Source organism: Sturnus vulgaris, chromosome 1 (genome assembly GCF_052056855.1).
Source record: "Sturnus vulgaris isolate bStuVul1 chromosome 1, bStuVul1.hap1, whole genome shotgun sequence".
In the NCBI taxonomy this organism is placed as follows: domain Eukaryota; kingdom Metazoa; phylum Chordata; class Aves; order Passeriformes; family Sturnidae; genus Sturnus; species Sturnus vulgaris.
This window is the reverse complement of record NC_142243.1, coordinates 86910647-86928005: the sequence shown is the minus strand read 5'-3', so window position 1 is coordinate 86928005 and position 17359 is coordinate 86910647. Positions and strand designations below refer to the sequence as shown.

The 17359-nt window shown below is 39.5% G+C and overlaps 1 protein-coding gene across 1 annotated transcript; it reads left to right on the top strand.

The window, feature by feature from the left end:
• The first annotated feature begins 18 nt into the window (after window positions 1-18).
• Window positions 19-13474, top strand: SRD5A1 (steroid 5 alpha-reductase 1). Its single transcript, XM_014872357.2, has 5 exons — window positions 19-394; window positions 2377-2543; window positions 6395-6496; window positions 8583-8733; window positions 10890-13474. The coding sequence occupies exons 1-5, from the start codon at window positions 69-71 to the stop codon at window positions 10954-10956; spliced, it is 813 nt and encodes a 270-aa protein (XP_014727843.1). The 5' UTR covers window positions 19-68; the 3' UTR covers window positions 10957-13474.
• The last annotated feature ends 3885 nt before the right edge of the window (window positions 13475-17359 follow it).

Sequence of the window (17359 nt, the reverse complement as noted above, 5' to 3'; positions counted from 1 at the left end):
CGGAGCGGCGGCGGACACGCCCCCGCAGGCCACTGGCGGTGCCAGATGAACCGAGGCGGCGGGGCGCGATGGGGTTCGCCGGCGATGGTGGCGTGTGCGCGTTGTTGCGCCGGGCCGAGGGCCCCGAGGAGCGGCGGCTGCTGGAGCTCTTCTCCTATGGGCTGATGGCGCTGGGCGCCGCCTCCGCCCTGCTGCTCCGCTTCATCCCCATGCCCTACGGCCGGTACTCCTCGCGGCGCTTCGGCTGGCTGCTGCCTGCCCGCCCCGCCTGGGCGCTGCAGGAGCTGCCTTCCCTCCTCGTCCCTCTCGGGCTCGCCGCCTGTGGCGGGGCGGTCGCGGCCGCCCGGCCCAACCGCGTCCTGCTGGGCTGCTTCGTCCTGCACTACGCGCACAGGTGTGGGGTCGGGCGGGCGGCGCTGCCCGCGGGCACCGGCGGCGCTGGGCGGATGGCGGGGGCTGCCTGCCCTGCTGGGAGTAGGAGAAGGGATCGGTCTGTACAGAGATACCTGGCTGCTGCTTCCCGACAGAAGGGGTCGAGGTTCTGTTAGTTAGCGTTTGTTACTTGATGTAATAGCCTCTGCCGTCTCTTCTGCTTCGCTACATTAAGCTATGTTCTGTGTTGCTGTGGTGGCTGGGTAAAGAGCCGTGGCGGCGCGGTGCTCGCTGTGCCATGCGCTGCGATGCTCCGGCAAACGGAGCCCTGCGCTGCCGCTGTGCCTTGTGGCGGCTCCCGCTTCAGCAGTGGGTTGACCAGGCTGTGTTAAGGTCATAGTGTTACAACAAGAAAGCTCAGCACCGTGTACCGATGCGATTTTGATGTTGTGAAACAATAGCTATTTTCCGATTTATATTGTTCAACATTGTCATTCAATGTGACGTTCATTGTAGGAGTTGGACTGGATGAGCCTTTGTGTTTCCTCTTGCTCGGCATATTCAATGATTCATTAAAATACTGGCAAAACTGAGGCTGAGTGACCTATGTTGCCAGGTAGCCGACAGCATTCAGGCATTTTTTAAGAATATTGGAGAAAGCTGCTTAGCTGGAACCCAGGTGCAATCTTCAAGTTTTGGACAGTAGCTACTGTTCATACTCCACAAGTAAATTTGCCACCAGGACAGGAGGGATAGGTTTGTCAGGTTTATTTTAAGCCACTTGTATGGCTGGTATGTTATTTTCTGATGTTTATGGAGAAAAGCTCTTGCTTTTGACCAAGTGCATTCTGCAGCCTTGTGGTGGGGAGGTATGTGATATATGGCTGGCCTGGAGGCTGCCTTTGAAAACCTGGAATTGTGTCTTTGCTCCCCCTTTTTCTATTCTTCAGCATAAAGGTATTAGCTTTTACATGGAATCTTCATTCATCCTTGATGTCTGGGAATAGCTAGGAATGTGAGGCAATGATTTGTACAAAAAGCTGAGCTGTGCTGCAGTTTCTTTTTTTCCAGTTGCTTGTTGCTATTGCCAAAGCTGAGGGATTCTATAGGTGAACATAAGATTGGAAGAGACTTCTGTTATCTAATTCTGTTTGTTGTAGCATGGCATGCTTTAAATAATCCTGTAAAGAATTTATTCTCTTTCTTGAAAGCTGTTAGGCTTGTTGAAAATAACCTTTGGAAAGGTTATTTTGAACCAGTCATCCTTGGGTGGATGGAAAACACGTGAAGAATGCTCAGGCATCAGTGATCCTGCTTCTGTCTCATTATAGATCATAATTAAATCAATAGACAATTGGGAGTTGGCTAGTTCCACAAGAAAGAGCACAAGAATATTCACCTGTTCTTCTTGTTTGGAGCTAGTTTGTTTACTTGCATAATCCCCCAGGAAAAGCAATCAAGATTCCTTTCCCAAATGGGATAGCAATTGTGGGTTTGTCATGTCTTTAGAGGTGTCATAGAGTAGACCAAAATTGTCGAGGTGAAGCAATTATTGTTTTGGCTTGCAGGGTAGGAGGAAACTGAGGTCAATAAAGTTAATTTCAAGGGGATTGACTTTCCCCCTGGAAGTGCTGGGGGAATTTAGTGGAGGGATCTTCAGTTGTACCATCAAGCTTTCTAAGATGAGCTAGGACTGAAGATTTAAGAACAAAAATAGACTATGCCTAATTATCAGTTGTTGTTATTCCTCTCACCAAAGTAATTGCTTTAGATATAAAGTTCAAAATTTCTGCCATATGGGAGAGAGGACTGATCTTGTAATTCCCCTTAGCAAAAAAAACCCAAGGTTTAGATGTTAAAACTAGTGCAGCTGTCCTTTCAAACAGGCACCAAGAGCTAGTTCTGAAAATTTGAAAAATATGGTAGTATGGACAGTGTTTGGACTTCAAAACTATATTTTTTTGTGGTTAATACAATAAATTTTCTTTTCTTTGTTTGCTATAGGGCACTCATCTTTCCTCTTCTGATCCGTGCAGGAAAACCAACACCGTTTTTCACTTTTGTGTTAGCACTTCTGTTCTGTGTTTTCAACGGATACTTGCAAGGCCGAAGCTTAACCGCCTATGCAGCTTACCCTCCAGGCTGGCTGGGTGATTCACGCTTCATTACAGGTGAGTTAAATCATGTTATGAGAACATCAGGTGTAATTTCTCTCTGTCTTCATAGCTCTTCATTTTTTATTGTGATTTTATAGTATCTTCAATGCCATCTTATAAGTCTTCTCATAATTTTCTCATTGGTGTAGCTGGAGGCGTTTTAACCTTTTTTACTTTTTATCTGTGAACTGACACTTCTTTCTGCTGTGCTAGATGATCTGATTGTCATCTTTACTCCTTAACAGCTGAGTAAATCCAGGTCATGGGTTTTTGGTTTTTTTTTTCATGTAGAAACTTGAAGCCCTACATGGAACCAGTAGCATGCAGGTTTAGAAGAAGCAAAGATTTTCTATGTAACATGTAGATTAAACTAAACTAATCAACTTCATGGAGTAAAAAAACCTAGCAAGGATAGCTGCTAACTACTAACATACCATGGCAACTACTACAAGTCCTTGGTGTCAGGATATCTACGTTGGATACACACATAGGCACCAATCTATCTGCCCTTGTAATTGTGGGGTGGCTTTGTCAAATGCCAAAATTGGCCCCACAAGGAAGGGATGGAGGGGTTGATAATTCCCTCCCAATTGGGAAGTGAGGTTACACTGAAGCCATGGATATGATTAAAAACCTAAGGTATTTAGCAAGAAAGTATTTTCTTTACTCTACTTTTTTGTTTCCTAGACATCTATTTTAGCCTACTGTCAAAACGATAGTATAATTTCCTAAAGAAATCTTTAGGAAAGATCATTTTCATCTGAAGATAAACAAGAATATTTTGCCTCATTGATCAAAGGTAGAGTACTGGACTGTGTAGATCCTTGATCTAAGTCACTACCCTTCTTTTTTGTTATTCTGTAGCCAGAGCAAGTTAGTGTTTCTCCTATATTTCTCAAGCCTTTTACAACAAAAAACCTCAAATTTTTTTGTCTTTATTACAGTGTTGTTGTGGATGATAATAGAGGATAACTGTGCTAAATGCTGTCATGAATATATGGTTAAAGAAATTTCAGTCTAAGTAGATTCTCTTGCCAAGATTAGGAGGCAGTTCTGTTTGTGCAGTAAAAATAGAGAAATTGAGGTACAAGGGAATGATTTCAGAGAGCACTAGAATATATCTGAAATTTTCTTGATAATTTCAAATTCCACTCTCCTTAAATTAGAATCCAAAAAAAAAAAAAAGATTTGTTGATCAAAACTGTTGAAGACTGAAGCCAGGCGGGCTTTGTTTTTAGTACCTTAGTTGAAAGATGTCTCAATACAGTGCTGTGAATGAATCATGATTAAGGAGCCATAAATCAATCCCTTCTTACTCAAGTGTCTTTTTAAAAATCAAGTTAATAAGACTTGTTGCTCAATCTTCCTTGGGTTCTTTGGGGTGCTTTCTTCTTTTTTTTTTAAGTTTCAAGGATTTCTGAAAGATGCAAATGTATAAATGACAATAGTTACATTCATCTGCCTTCAGTTATGAATACTTCTGTATATGAATTAGTTTGCTTTGTATTTGTGGTTTTGTTTGTTTGCTTTTTTCCCCAGAAAATACCAGTTTGAAATATATGCTTATATATATTTCTAGTACCACTAAACATAAGTGAAGTGTTGCTCTTGTGACTGTTAGTCAGTATAGTACTTTAAAAAGTTATCCTGAAAACTAAGAAAGTGAAGATTCCTGGTGTACATATCAACCACTTTAATAGTGTGACCATTTCTGATTTTTTGAGACTGTAATTTCAACAAATCTTGAGGTAAAATTTGGCATTCCCATTAAACAGCTAAACTGAAGGCTTTTTTTTTTTTTTTTTTTTTTTAATTCCTGTAATTGGAATCTCTTTTGGATTTTTTTGTTGTTGTTGTTTTGTGATGCATATCAATATAATTGAATCTTAGCAATTTATAATTGCTACTTGGTATTCATCCCAGCTCCTCCAAATACCTGCAGTTTATGCTTATGGCTTTGGTCAAAAGCAAATGCCAAAATGAAGTATTGTACACTGGGTATTCCCTGAACAACTTGGCTGTTATGTTCTAGTACTTCAAAACTATCTGGCAGTGTCTTTAAGCTTGTGTTTAGAATAACTAAAAAAATAAATTCTAGAGTATTAGACAATCACAATAGCAAGAAAGCATATTTCCTGGTAGTTAATACAGTATTTCTTAAGCTTTATGAAGTTACATGTGGAAGATAAATGAGAGTGTCTACAAGTAGCAACCAACCAAGGTTCAATATCTGGGAGTTGAAATGAGAGAAACTTCCAGTGAAGACAGAAATTTGGAGAAGTCAGGCTGATTAACTATCATGGTGAGAAGTTTCAAACAGCTGATGTGTTCTCTGACTGTGGAGCCTTATTATATAGTTTGCCTGTCTTGGGGAACAGAGTAACTTATATTTACACCAGCAATTGATTTGGAGCAGGAACATGGTTTTGATGTGATTTCTTCATAGTTTCTCTGGACTGTGTGTTTTTTTAATTCAGAGCAGTGAACCTGTCTGTTTTCAGAGGAAACGAGAATGTTCTGCTTCAAATGCAGAACCATGAGCTTGCAAACCAAGAGCAACGTCACAATCTCTCAGCATGAACCTTACACCTGAATGCCAATAAAGAGCTTGTGAATTTACCAAGGGAGCTGGTGATACCCTGAAGTGGTGGCTGCTACAAACAGGACACCAACACCTCTGTTTCTCACCCTTGTGTCCTTTCCTAATCTATTTGCACTTTTAGTTGCAAACTCCTTTCTTCCTTTGCTTGCTTTAGCTTCTTCAAACTCTGCAGTATGCCATGTCTTTTCTTACTGCTTTAAAACCCTATTCAACTACTTTCTTCGAATATTGATGTCTAACTCTTTTGTGCATCAAAACACTTTTTTAGTAGCAGATCTGCAAAGCAGAACAGCACCTGTAATTCACAAGGTGCAGGTTACAGAACATCAGCACCTCAACTGTTGCATGAAGTGTTTTATCTGGTGATCAGGCAATTAATCACACGTGTCACTTCTGCTCTCTTCACACATCAGACCTGAAATATCTGGATATAATCTTGTAGGCAAGGGATGTGGGTTACCAGTATATCTCCTAATATCAGTTGGTGTCTGGATGCTCCAGATGATTGTATCTTGTTGGAAAAACTGATCACAAAATCTGAGATGAGGTACTGGTTAACCTCAAAACACAGACCTTATCTGTTCCTTATCACCGGGGAATGCTGCCTTCAAGGGAAGGTAACATGTTGCCAAGGGATAAAAATAATGAATTTTAATCCTAAATTCCTTTTGATTTATCCCATCGTCATGGTGACATAAGGATGCAGAATGTGACAACAATCTGAGTTTCTGTGAAGTGCTGTAATAAATGGCTAAACCATTTTGCTGAATGGCATGAGTGAATGGTACATTATTTCCTTTACAGTTGTATTCCTTTTATTGCCCAGAAATCTGTTGGAGAAATTCTGATATGCTATCAGTAAAATAGTAAAAGGAAAGTGGAGCCTAAGATGTGTCCCTCTGGGAAGATTAAAAATGCCTGTTTCTTTCAATGTGTAAAATTTTTGCATATTTGTTTTTCTATGTGGAAGTGTAGGAAAACATACACATTATATCTGCATATAAGCACATACATACGTTTATGCAACATAAGAATAAACTTCATTTTTACAGTGCAGTTTCCCATCTAGGGAGCTGAAGATACTGTGAGCTCCACTGACTGAAGAGCACAGTGTGGGGCTGGGACTGTGCAGGATGCCACCAGAACAGTTTATGCTGTTTACATTACTACTGCTTTAAGACAATATGCCTAATGTGATATCTGACTGTAGTTTGTTTTCTGAACATACTGCACTAAAGGTAGCATTTTGAATATTTCTCTTCAGGTTTTTTAGGGTGGTTGATCGGCATGGTCATCAATATTCATTCTGATCATATTCTCAGAAATCTGAGAAAGCCAGGGGAAACTGGTTACAAGATACCAAGAGGTAAGTAAAATGCAGAAATTAATACAACAAAAAGAAGTATCTCTCATATTAGAAGAGGTGGAGAGAGCTTGGACTGTTCAGACTGGAGAAGAGAAAGTTCAGGGAGATCTTAGCAGACTTTATCTAATGGGAGAGAATGAAGAAGAGACAACCAGGCTCACCTTAGTGGTGCCTGGTGACAGGACCAGAGGCAGTGGACAGAAAATTCAAGTACATAAAATTATAACTGATTTTTTTTTTTCCCTCCTCTGAGGGTGGTCAAACACACAGATGTGGAGCAGGTTGCTCAGAGATTGTAGAGAGACTCAAAACCAGACTGGGCATAGTCCTGGGCAATCCATTCTGACTGATCCTGCTTCAACAGTGGTGGTTGATTATCTCAAGAGATCTTTTCCAATCGAAAATGATTCTGTGTGAAAATGACTCTCTATTGATGTATTTTAGAAGAGATAGTAATTTATAAGAGGCAACTGGAAATAGCATTTTTTTTTTCTAAAACAGGAAGTGATTTTATAATTTGAGAAACATTTTTTTCCTCTTAAGCCAGGTATTGTAAGGAATCTGTTTCATGATACCACTTGGCTTGTGCAAATCTTTGGGTTTCTTGACCAATGTTTGCTATATTTTTAAAAAGGGGTAAAAATGTAACAGCATTGTCTAACTTTTCAGAGAATCAGCAGGTGGGTGGAGAAGAAAGACCTAAATTATCAACTCAGTTTGGGGCCAGGAGGGGAATGAAGAAAGTACTTAGCATGTGACCCATCTCATGTCCCATATATGAGCAGGGAGGTACCTAAAGTAATCAGAGAGCAGCAACACTTTTGGGAAGGGAGACCCAGGGCAAAGAGGTCAGAAATCCAAATGAGCTTGGCATTATAAATTCTGTCCTTCATGGGAAAATGGAGAGTATGAAAGGCTTTCTTATGGAACCTATATTGAAGTGTTAAGGTTTATTGACACTCTTGGAAACAGGCAGTCTCCCAGGTACATTACACTCACTGAGAGCAGAAAGATAATACTACCTCTGAGTTCTGTTGTCTCACTACATTTTTTTTCTCTTACTTGTTGCTTTTTCTTGGTTGTTAATTTTTTAAAATAAAACTGTAAGAACTAAGATATATAAGGTAGACTATTTTTCATAAGAAGATGAAAATAATTATAATTTTACTAGATGTAAATTGAAGTGTTCATGTGAAAAATGAATATGAACATACTGTACTGTGTTCAATGTACAAAAAGGTTCTGAAGGAAATGTGTTATTTGCTATAAGATAAGGAGGAGCTGGGTTTTTTTTTATGTTGCTTATCCAGTTTAAGTGCTAGAATTTCACTTTTATCACAAAAGTTGTGCAATTAGAGTAAGGTCAAAACATGTCCTTTATTACGTTTGCCAAATACTTGTTTGTTTAATCCCACTAGTAAAGCACATACTGAGATATTATCAATTTGTAGATCGACTTTGGAATTAGGTTGAAATTCTTAATTTATAAAATTCCCAGCCACTAAGTACCAGTTGTTTATACAATAGATTTAACACAGACTGCCAAATTTTCACTGAGTTTAAGGGTTGAAACAGCAGAGCTGATGGGGAATGGGAGCAAAGTGCAACAACTTTGTAAGCTAGAGAAGAAATTTGGAACTTTACTTCATAATAACAATATTGTTCATAATTAACCTAATTTCTACAGTACCTAAAGAAATGAAAAATTGTAGGCTAACTGACCTTATGAGTTTCTTCTGGGACTCAATGGGAGTATGTCTACTATTTCTACATATTTTTAAAAAGATTCAGTGTATGATCAAAAACCGTGTCTTTAAGTAATTATTTGCCAAGGCATGCACTAGCTTCTGATGCTAGTAAATCTGCTTTTTTTTATTTAAAGAGGACAAATGGAGCTACAAAAGGTCTGTCTTAGAATGAGGTCTGAAGTGATCCTTCATAGTACAGCTTGAACTGAAGAACACTGTCTCCACTGCCTTTAAAGATTAAATAGAGACATTGGTTCTATAGCTCCTATTTGGTGTACAGAAAAGATAATATCAGACATCTTGGTCAAGGTATTTTGAAGTAACTGTCCTGCTTTCAGGAGGAATGTTTGAGTATGTCAGCGGAGCCAACTTTTTTGGAGAGATCCTGGAATGGTTTGGGTTTGCCCTTGCCTGCTGCACCATTGAAAGCTTTGCATTTGCATTGTGTAGTCTCTTCATCCTGGGTTCAAGGGCAAGACAACACCACAAGTAAGTGTTCCTGCCTTGTAATTTCTGTTGTCTCTATGCCACACTGCATTTCCATTTCACAGATTATGCCTCATCCTACAGGGATGTTGCAGAGCAAGTCTTGTGAAAGAGACTGCTGCTGTAGGGCAGAATATGATAGAGAATACTCTGAGAAGATTAAGTACTGGAGGATTTCAGCAGAATAGTACAGAGCATAAACACAGTACAACAAGGTGGTCCAAATGTTTAAATGAAGATAGTTCATCCTGGATCTGTAAAGATTATAGACAGGTTTAGCAATATTGTCTTAATTAATCAAATACTCTACTTTGCCCTCTCAAACTTGTTTCTGTAATATTAAAATTTTGAAAATCATTCAAGCTGTCTTTAAGAGACACATTATAGTCATGTCTGTATCATATTGTTTATAATCAATTGCAAGGACATTGTGAAAACAGTTCTGGTAGATGATGTTTAATGAAGTCTCTGATCTAAACATTCTGACTGCTCATGTACTGTATTTATAATGTGACTTTCCTACTAACAAGAAGGACCATAGTTTTGAGACACTTGTTTCCTGAAAGGATTCTCATTAAGGAATAGCATGTTTAAAAGCATTTGAGCATGTTGATTTTATTTTGGCTATTTTCAGCTTCCTGCTTTGCTTCTCATGTTGAAACTTAGTGGCATAAGAGGAAATAAACATGAATTTAAGGAGGAAATGGGTTGAAAAAAAATGCTGACCATCTGTGAGGGCAGCCATGTCTATGCCTATTGGAGTCCTGAAAACCTCCAGAAATAGAGGTTTTCCTGCCCCTTGTTTATAGGATGTTCCTGGTCTGTGTTACCCTGCCAGTGAACAAATTTATTCCACTCTCCAACCTGAGCCTTCCAAACCTGTTGCCTATGACCATCTCTTCCTGTTCTATCAGCTGCTATTAGTGAGCAGGGTTGCAGAGTATCTTGCGTTGGGAGGAGCATTTGAAGGTTGTCCAGTCGACTGGTGTGGCTGCTCTGGCCAGGGCAAACCACAAGGCTGTGCTCAGTTACCCAGGGCTCATCCAATTGAGTTCTGTCCCCTCCTTACCAGATGAAGCAAGGACAGGTTCTCCTGGCTCTCCTTGTATATTACATTCTCCAGGCTCAAATTCCGTGGTTTGTTTCCATCAATCTTAAGCCTTGATGGCACTCTTTCAGAACATCAAGAAAAGCAAAATGTTGTTAAAAGAAGTTTTTCACACTAAAGGAAAAATGCATGAAAATGGAAGAGGGGTACAGGAAAGAAACTCAAAGCAACTAAAAATAGAACATCCATGTAAGTGAAGAAATAGGTTAGTGTAGTTTTTTTAAGAAACCTAGAATAAATGACTGAAATGGGTAAATAGAGTAATAATTGTATTCCCTGGATGCAGGTTATCATGCTTTGCATGTTTTGTTCTATTTATTCCAGCTTATAATAGCTACTTGATCTTGCAGTTAGCTACTGATATTATGAATATCTGCACCTTCAAGGAGTCCAGGTGAACTTAGTTCTTTTATTTCAGAGAAGCAGAAGAATAAATATTCAAAAATGGGAGTAAACATGGTTGTTATGGAAGGTGAAAACAAAATAATATCTGATAGTGGTCTGCCTTTTTTTTTATTGTCTGGATTTTAAAATAATGCTGGTCTTTGAGGGATGCTAGCAATAAGGCAAGTGCAATGTTTGTCATGTTCAGTTTGATGACCCAAACTGTAACTGCAGTTGTTTCTATGCAGAATGGGACTCTCATTCCAGTGTGTGAAGTATCCCTTGCCTTCATGTGAAGTCATTATGCAATGACATGTTTTTGATTTAATTTTTTCTCTTTTTAATTCTAAAATGTGTAAATACTCAGAATGTGTAACAATATACATTTTGAGAGAATGGGTTATTCCTTCCCTGACATATCTCACCACATCTGTTGGTTTGATTTCCCATTGCTGGCAGCTGTAACTTAGTTTTGTTATATTTGGTGATTAGATGTCATTAGGGTGATCGCAGTAAATGCCACTTTTCTATCTTAAGTAGGTTCTAAAGGCTTATTTTTGTAGACAAAAATGTGTATGGATTAAATTAAACACATTGTACAATTATTTCACTTCCTCAACAGTGCTTTGAAGACTCAACACTCATCAGATTTTTCTTTGTTTTTCAGATGGTACCTTGAGAAATTTGAAGACTATCCAAAGGACAGAAAAATTGTCATCCCATTTTTGTACTGAGCTGTGCTTTTAACACTTTGAGATGGATGCTTTTAGTAACAGCCAACATTTTACAGATGCTGGCAGGTTAGCAACACACTCGGATTATCACTGTGACAAAGCCTTTCCATCAGTGCTGCTATTACTTACTGCTTTTTCCTCTTAATGGTAACCCAGAAATCTGATGGACAGGGTGCATAGGAACAGACATGCTTTTCCAGCCATGAAGCACCTTCATAAATACATTAAGCAATGAGTCTGAATTGGCATCGTGGGAAGTACTGTGCACGACTTCTGATGCTTCTTTTTCTGCCTGTGAGAGCTTCTGCTGTTTCCACTCAAGGTAGCCAAGTTGTCCTGAGGATTGTGCTGTGAGCTCAGCCATCCTCACTGCAGTCTGGATGGTGTGTTCTGCTTACATACACAAATAGGGTTGATTTTATTTTTTTTTTCCTTGCCTTGCTAATCCTTTCAATTCCCCCACCTGCATCTCCAGAAGAGGTGGTGATGTAGACCAAAGAATTAGATGAATACGGTTGCTTTTAGATGAGAGGCAGTGTTTTTCCTTCTCTTTGTACCCTTACAAAAATAGGGAAACTGTATAGACAATATTTAATGATATTTACATAAAAGTTGTACTGCTAATAGATTAATATTGTCATCTACCTCTTAAAATTGATAGCTGTCTCAATATGCAATATGTGTCTTCTCACTCTAAACTGGTTTTGGAAGCCTACTTAGGATACTTAGGCTAATCTAGCATTGTTAACAATTGTGTAATGTTTTCTAACTTAATTTATAAAAAAACCTTTAGATTTAAAAAAAAATTTCTTACTATGCTGTTTTAAAAAAATCAAGTGTCTTCCTTCTGTTGCTAACCTTGTAGATGATTTTATATTCTAAAATTCTGGAACCTTGTGTCAGTTCTCATACCCCAACCTTTTGCTCACAAAGGACTCCAGAATGGTTTCAAGAACATGATGGGATCCCAAGCATACAGATTTTCAAGTTATCTGTGTCTTCTGCATGATTGCAATAATAAAGAATCTTTTAGAATTGCTGATACCAAAAAAAAAAAACCCCAAATAACTCAAGGGAAATATAAAAACAATCCCAAAAAAATCCAACAAAACCCCCAAGTGAACAACCAAATACTAATAATTTAAAAATTTTTTTAAAACCCGAATGAACAGTAATTAAAAAAACTTTCCACAAAACTCTGCTGCTACTATAATTTGAAAATAAATGGAATTTCAACTTTTGCTGAGTGTCATCTGCGCTGTTTGTACTTTTGTGTTGGGTTATGTTCTTCAAAACAAATTAGTAACACAGTTTTGCCAGATGCTAAGTTTTCCAGTAGAGTATTGCAGTAAGATTCATTTTGATGAACAGTCATGATGCTTGCTGGAGAGAGAGGATGGTGAAGAGTTTTCTAAAATAGAGTTATTGGATAATAAAAGTTCAATAGGATCACTTAAAGCGGATTCTGAAGTTAATTTTAGAATCTGTCTTAAATATCAGGATCTTTCTAAATCCTGTCATCTCTGCAGCATTTTTTTCAGTCTTCTTGTCTAAATCATCCACCTATCAAAATCACTTTTAGTGGAAAAAAATATAGGATTCAAAAACAATCATCTCCCCAAGGTGTTTAAACACTTCCATAGTTTTTAGTGAATTAATATCTTTATTATGTTTGTGTGGGCAGATTTTGGTGGTGGGGGCTCCAGGCGTGGCTTCTGTAAGGAGCTGCTAGAAGCTTCCCCCATGTCTGGCAGAGCCAATGCCAGCTCGTTGCAGGGCCAACCTGCTCCTGACCCATCACAAAAGACACTTATGTCTTTGTAATAATGTATTTAAAAAAGAAAAAATATGATCTTGGGCAGAGTAACATCGATGCAGACACCAAGTGGAGGAGTGGGAGGAGGTGCTTCAGATGCTGGAGCTGAGATTCCCCTGGTGGAGCTGTGCCACTCCAGCCCATGGAGGACCATGAGGATGCAGAGATCAACCTGCAGCCTGTGGAGGATCCCCGTGCTGAAGCAGGTGGCTGCCTGAGATGAGGCTGTGAAACCATGGGAAGCCTGTGCTGGAGCAGGGTTGTGAGAAAGACATTTGGAGAGAGGAGCCCATGCTAGGGCAGGTTTCGTGGTGGGACTTGTGACCCTGTGGCAGACCTATACTGGAGCAGGCTGTGCCTGAATGGCTGCACCCTGTGTAAGAGCAATCCACACTGGAGCAGTTCATGGAGAACTGTTGCCCATGGGATGGATTCAGATTGGAGCAGTTCATGGGGAGCTGTCTCCCATGGGAGGCACCCCATGTTGGAGCAAGGGAAGGCCTCCTCTCATTGAACAGCAGGAGAAACCACTGGTAATGAACTGACCATAGCCCCCATTCTCTGTCTCTCTGCACCTCCCTGGGGAGCAGGTAGAGCTTGGGAAGAAGAGAAAGGTTGGACAGGAGATGATTATAACATGTATTTTACTTTTCATTATCCTGCTCTGATTTTATTAGTAATAAATTCAGTTAATATCCCCAATCTGAGTCTGGTTTTTCTGTGGTCATATCTGATGAGTGATCTCTCATCAAATCAAGAGGGAAAGACAATCGTCTGCAAGGTGCATTTGAGTGGGAGAAACAGTCTTGCAAATTACTTGCAAATTACTTATCTCAACCCATGAAACTAAGGCTTTGTTTTCTTCCTCCTGTCCAGTTGGGGAGGGGAGTGATAGAGTTGCTTTGGTGGACACCTGGCATTCAGTCAGGGTCAACCTAGCAAAATATTTTATATCTTCAGGGGTATTAATTTAAAAATCACTAATGGGACAACCTACCAGTAAAAATCATCTTTCTGTAGCACTTTAGACTCTAATCTAAGACTTTTTTCTTTTTTTCTTTTTTGCCTTTTTTGAAAAAGCAAATGTTCTTTTCATACTAAACAGTGAAAGAAAGATCAGTGTTTATTACATCTCTATATTCAAGAGCTGTAGCTCTCTAATCAGTAGTCTTTTATCATAGTTTCCAGAAAATTTGAACAGATACCTCGGTTTTTCTCTGCTACTATGCTAATAAATATTTATCTTGCCTAAAAGTTCCGTTGTTTTGCCCACATAATGTTAATTTATGGTTAACCTACAGTGGGATGGGATCTGAAGTGTGATGGTCTGGCAGCTTATCCCTGTTCTCTCTCTTGTTACATAAAAGGAAAAGCTAAGGTCTATGGGCTATGAAATGTTTAGAAATTTTATTTAATTGTGTTAATAAAAAAACCAAAACAAACTCAAGCCAGAAGGTTTTGTTCTTTGTGTGATTATATTTTATATTCTCATTATACTTCTAGAGTCTTCCCTAAGTAAGACACAGATTTTATTTGAGGCAGTTCTTAGAACACAGGTCTTATGAAGAGCAACTGAAAGAGCTGGGACTGTTTAGCCTAGAGAAGAAAATACTCCAGGGGGAATCTTACTATTCTCTACAACTGCTTGAAAGGAATCTGTAGCTGGGTGGGAGTTCATCTCTTCTCCTAGGTAACAAGTGATAGAATGAGAGGAAATGGCCTTATGCTGTGCTAGGGGAGGTTCAGATTGGCTATTATGAAAAATTTATTCACTGAAAGGGTTGTCAAGCCCTGGAACAGGCTGCCTGGGGAAGTGATGGAGTCACCATCCTTGGAGGTATTTAAATGACATCTAGTCGTAGCATGGAGGGAAATAGTGGTGGACTTGGTAGTGCTGGATAAAAGGTTGGACTCAATGAACTTAGAGGTCTTTTCCAACCTAAATGACTCTATGATTCCTACATTTCAAGACCCAGGTACATTGGTGAAAGCATATGATCAATTTGGTCAAATGCTAGAATTGTCTTTTGTTTTAACAGTATCCCACTGATTTGTCATACTTCACTTCTGATCCCTTCCCTTTTCAGCAGCTCTGACAGATTTTTCTGTTGGAAAATGTCTAATACTGAAACATTTTTCTTGAGAATATGTAATGTGAAGATGAATCCTGTTCTGCCCATTCCAGAGGGACAAAACATGCATACTTGCTATTTGGTATAATGTCTGTAGCTATTTTTAATGGAGATGCTTCTAGTCAGATTGATACATCTTTCCCCCAAATCCCTTACTAATAAAACATTATTTGTGGTAGTTTGCTTGAATACCTTTTTTCTTTTCTGTCAATAATCCCTGCTCTAACTTGTGGAGATTGACCAAGGCTTTTGTACAGTCAATTTCATTATCCCTGCTGAGATCTTGGGGATCAAAACAAGATTGTATTAGAATGACCTAGATGCATGTGTGAACTTGATGAGATGCATTCAAAGCAGTTATTAAGAGTCACAAGGTAAATTTGTCTAGCAATACATTCTTAGTTACGTAAAACAAAGTACGTAGCTAAGATGTTCTACTCTTGCAGATAGAGCAAAGATTAATGGAAGCAGAGGCTGCTCGTTGGGTTCCTCTCCTGCTGCGAGGTCACTTTTCACTTGAAAAAACTGTAGCACCTACTGTTTCAACAATTTTAATTGAGCTTCAGCACTATACTATCTTTTGGGGGAGTGAAGATACTGTACAAATGACTTGTATAAACTTGAATTCTTCCAGCAGGCAGGAAATCTGGAGTGCCTACCACAGTTTTTATATCCTGTTTGAGACTGAAATATATTAATAACTTTAGTATGAGACTGTCCCAGTCTGTTCTATGCTCCTCAGTTTTACCAATAACAGTTGCATTTGTCAGGGCAGCCTTTCATACACACATCCATTTCGTGAGGAATACAGACCTCAGGGTAAAATTGCACCACTTTTTGCACTGATGCAACATATCTATCACCATCTATGTGCTCATGTGCCTACACAAAAACGTGTATGCAAGCAATTAAATTTCTATTGCAGGACAACTGAAGGGCAAAGCCTTAACCAAGGTTTGCATCTGAAAGAGTTGCACAATTGAAGCTTGCTCTTGAACTTCTTAAAATCACGTTTTTTACATCCCTTGTTTGATTTACCATGTCTGCTTAAAAATCAAAGCCAATACATGATGCATTGTTTTGTACAAGTGGATAGTGGAAGGTAATAGGTTATGTGCTGACAGAGATTAAATAAAACCTAACACTTGGTACAACCTTTGGTGTGATGCTTCCCTGGAGATGTTGCCTTACCAATGTGCTAGCAGGAGGGTCTCAGTGGTGTTGTTTGTTCCTGCTCCCTCTTGTTTTGGAAATATCTGTTCTGAGAGGACATAGGTGGCTGGATCCAAAGAGATAGCACTAGCAAAGCCACATGTTCCAGCAGCTCTGGGAGGGGGCACTCCATTTCTCTTGGGCTATTGAAAGGGAAAACCACCACAAACTTAGTTATAAACGTCTTCTAGAAAAGAAAAAGCTGTGTGACCTGTGAATGGGGGCTCAGGCATTGAGCAGCACTGCCCAGACTAAAGGCCAGTCCAATGTAGGCAAGCAAAACCTTCTTCAGGTACCTGCTATCTTTGTGTCCTGCTGGCTGTCCTTCATGGGGTTGGAATGTAATCTTTTTAATCCATATCAGTGTGTTGGTGAAAAGTCCAAGAGGCTTCCAGTTGTGCCCCCACTCCACTTGTTGTTTTTGCTGCAGAAGACCAAGAGACACACACTGTGAAGAGCCAGGGTCCTGCTAATGTGCAAGGAAGCCCTATGACAAAGCAGCCCAGTTCACTAGTGTAGATTTGTAGGATTTTAATGTTTTGCAAAGGCAAGTATGTTCCCTCTTTCATTCTCTGCCTGTCTCTTTGAAAAATGGTGATGGTATCGAAACAGGAGAACTGGCTGGAAAATCCCACATAGTACTGTGAAACTGTTCAAGTGTTAAAGGAGAGTCATCGAGATATACTGAAATCAGTAACCAAAGATGAAAACAGTCCTTTTTGCACTTCAAATAATCCTTGCAGATTTTACTAAGCCTCAGAAATAGAGAGTATTAGATTAAGCATAATATTTAGTCTGAAACAGTACAGTATATGATAATTAATGATAGAATAAAGTAATACTAGGAAGAGTAGCTTAGAAAATATGAGTAGCTATGCAGACAGCATAAAGCAGTATAGTCTTATAAATAGAAAGCTAAATGACCAAGGAAAAATGAGCTATTTTCATAAGCAAAAAGAGAACACTACTCTAGTGTGGAGTCCTCCTTGGGCTGCAGGTGGATCTCTGCTCCATTAGGACTTCCATGGGGTGCAGAGGCACAGATGCCTCACCATGGCCTTTGTCACAGACTGCAAGGGAATCTCAGCTCTGGCACCTGGCACACCTCCTCACCCCTCCTTCCTCGTGCAACTTGGTGTCTGCACAGCTGCTCCTCTCACATATTCTCACTCCTCTCTCCACTTGCAGTTGCAGGATTTTCTGCCCCTTTTTAACTGTTATCCCAGCAATGCCACCACCATCA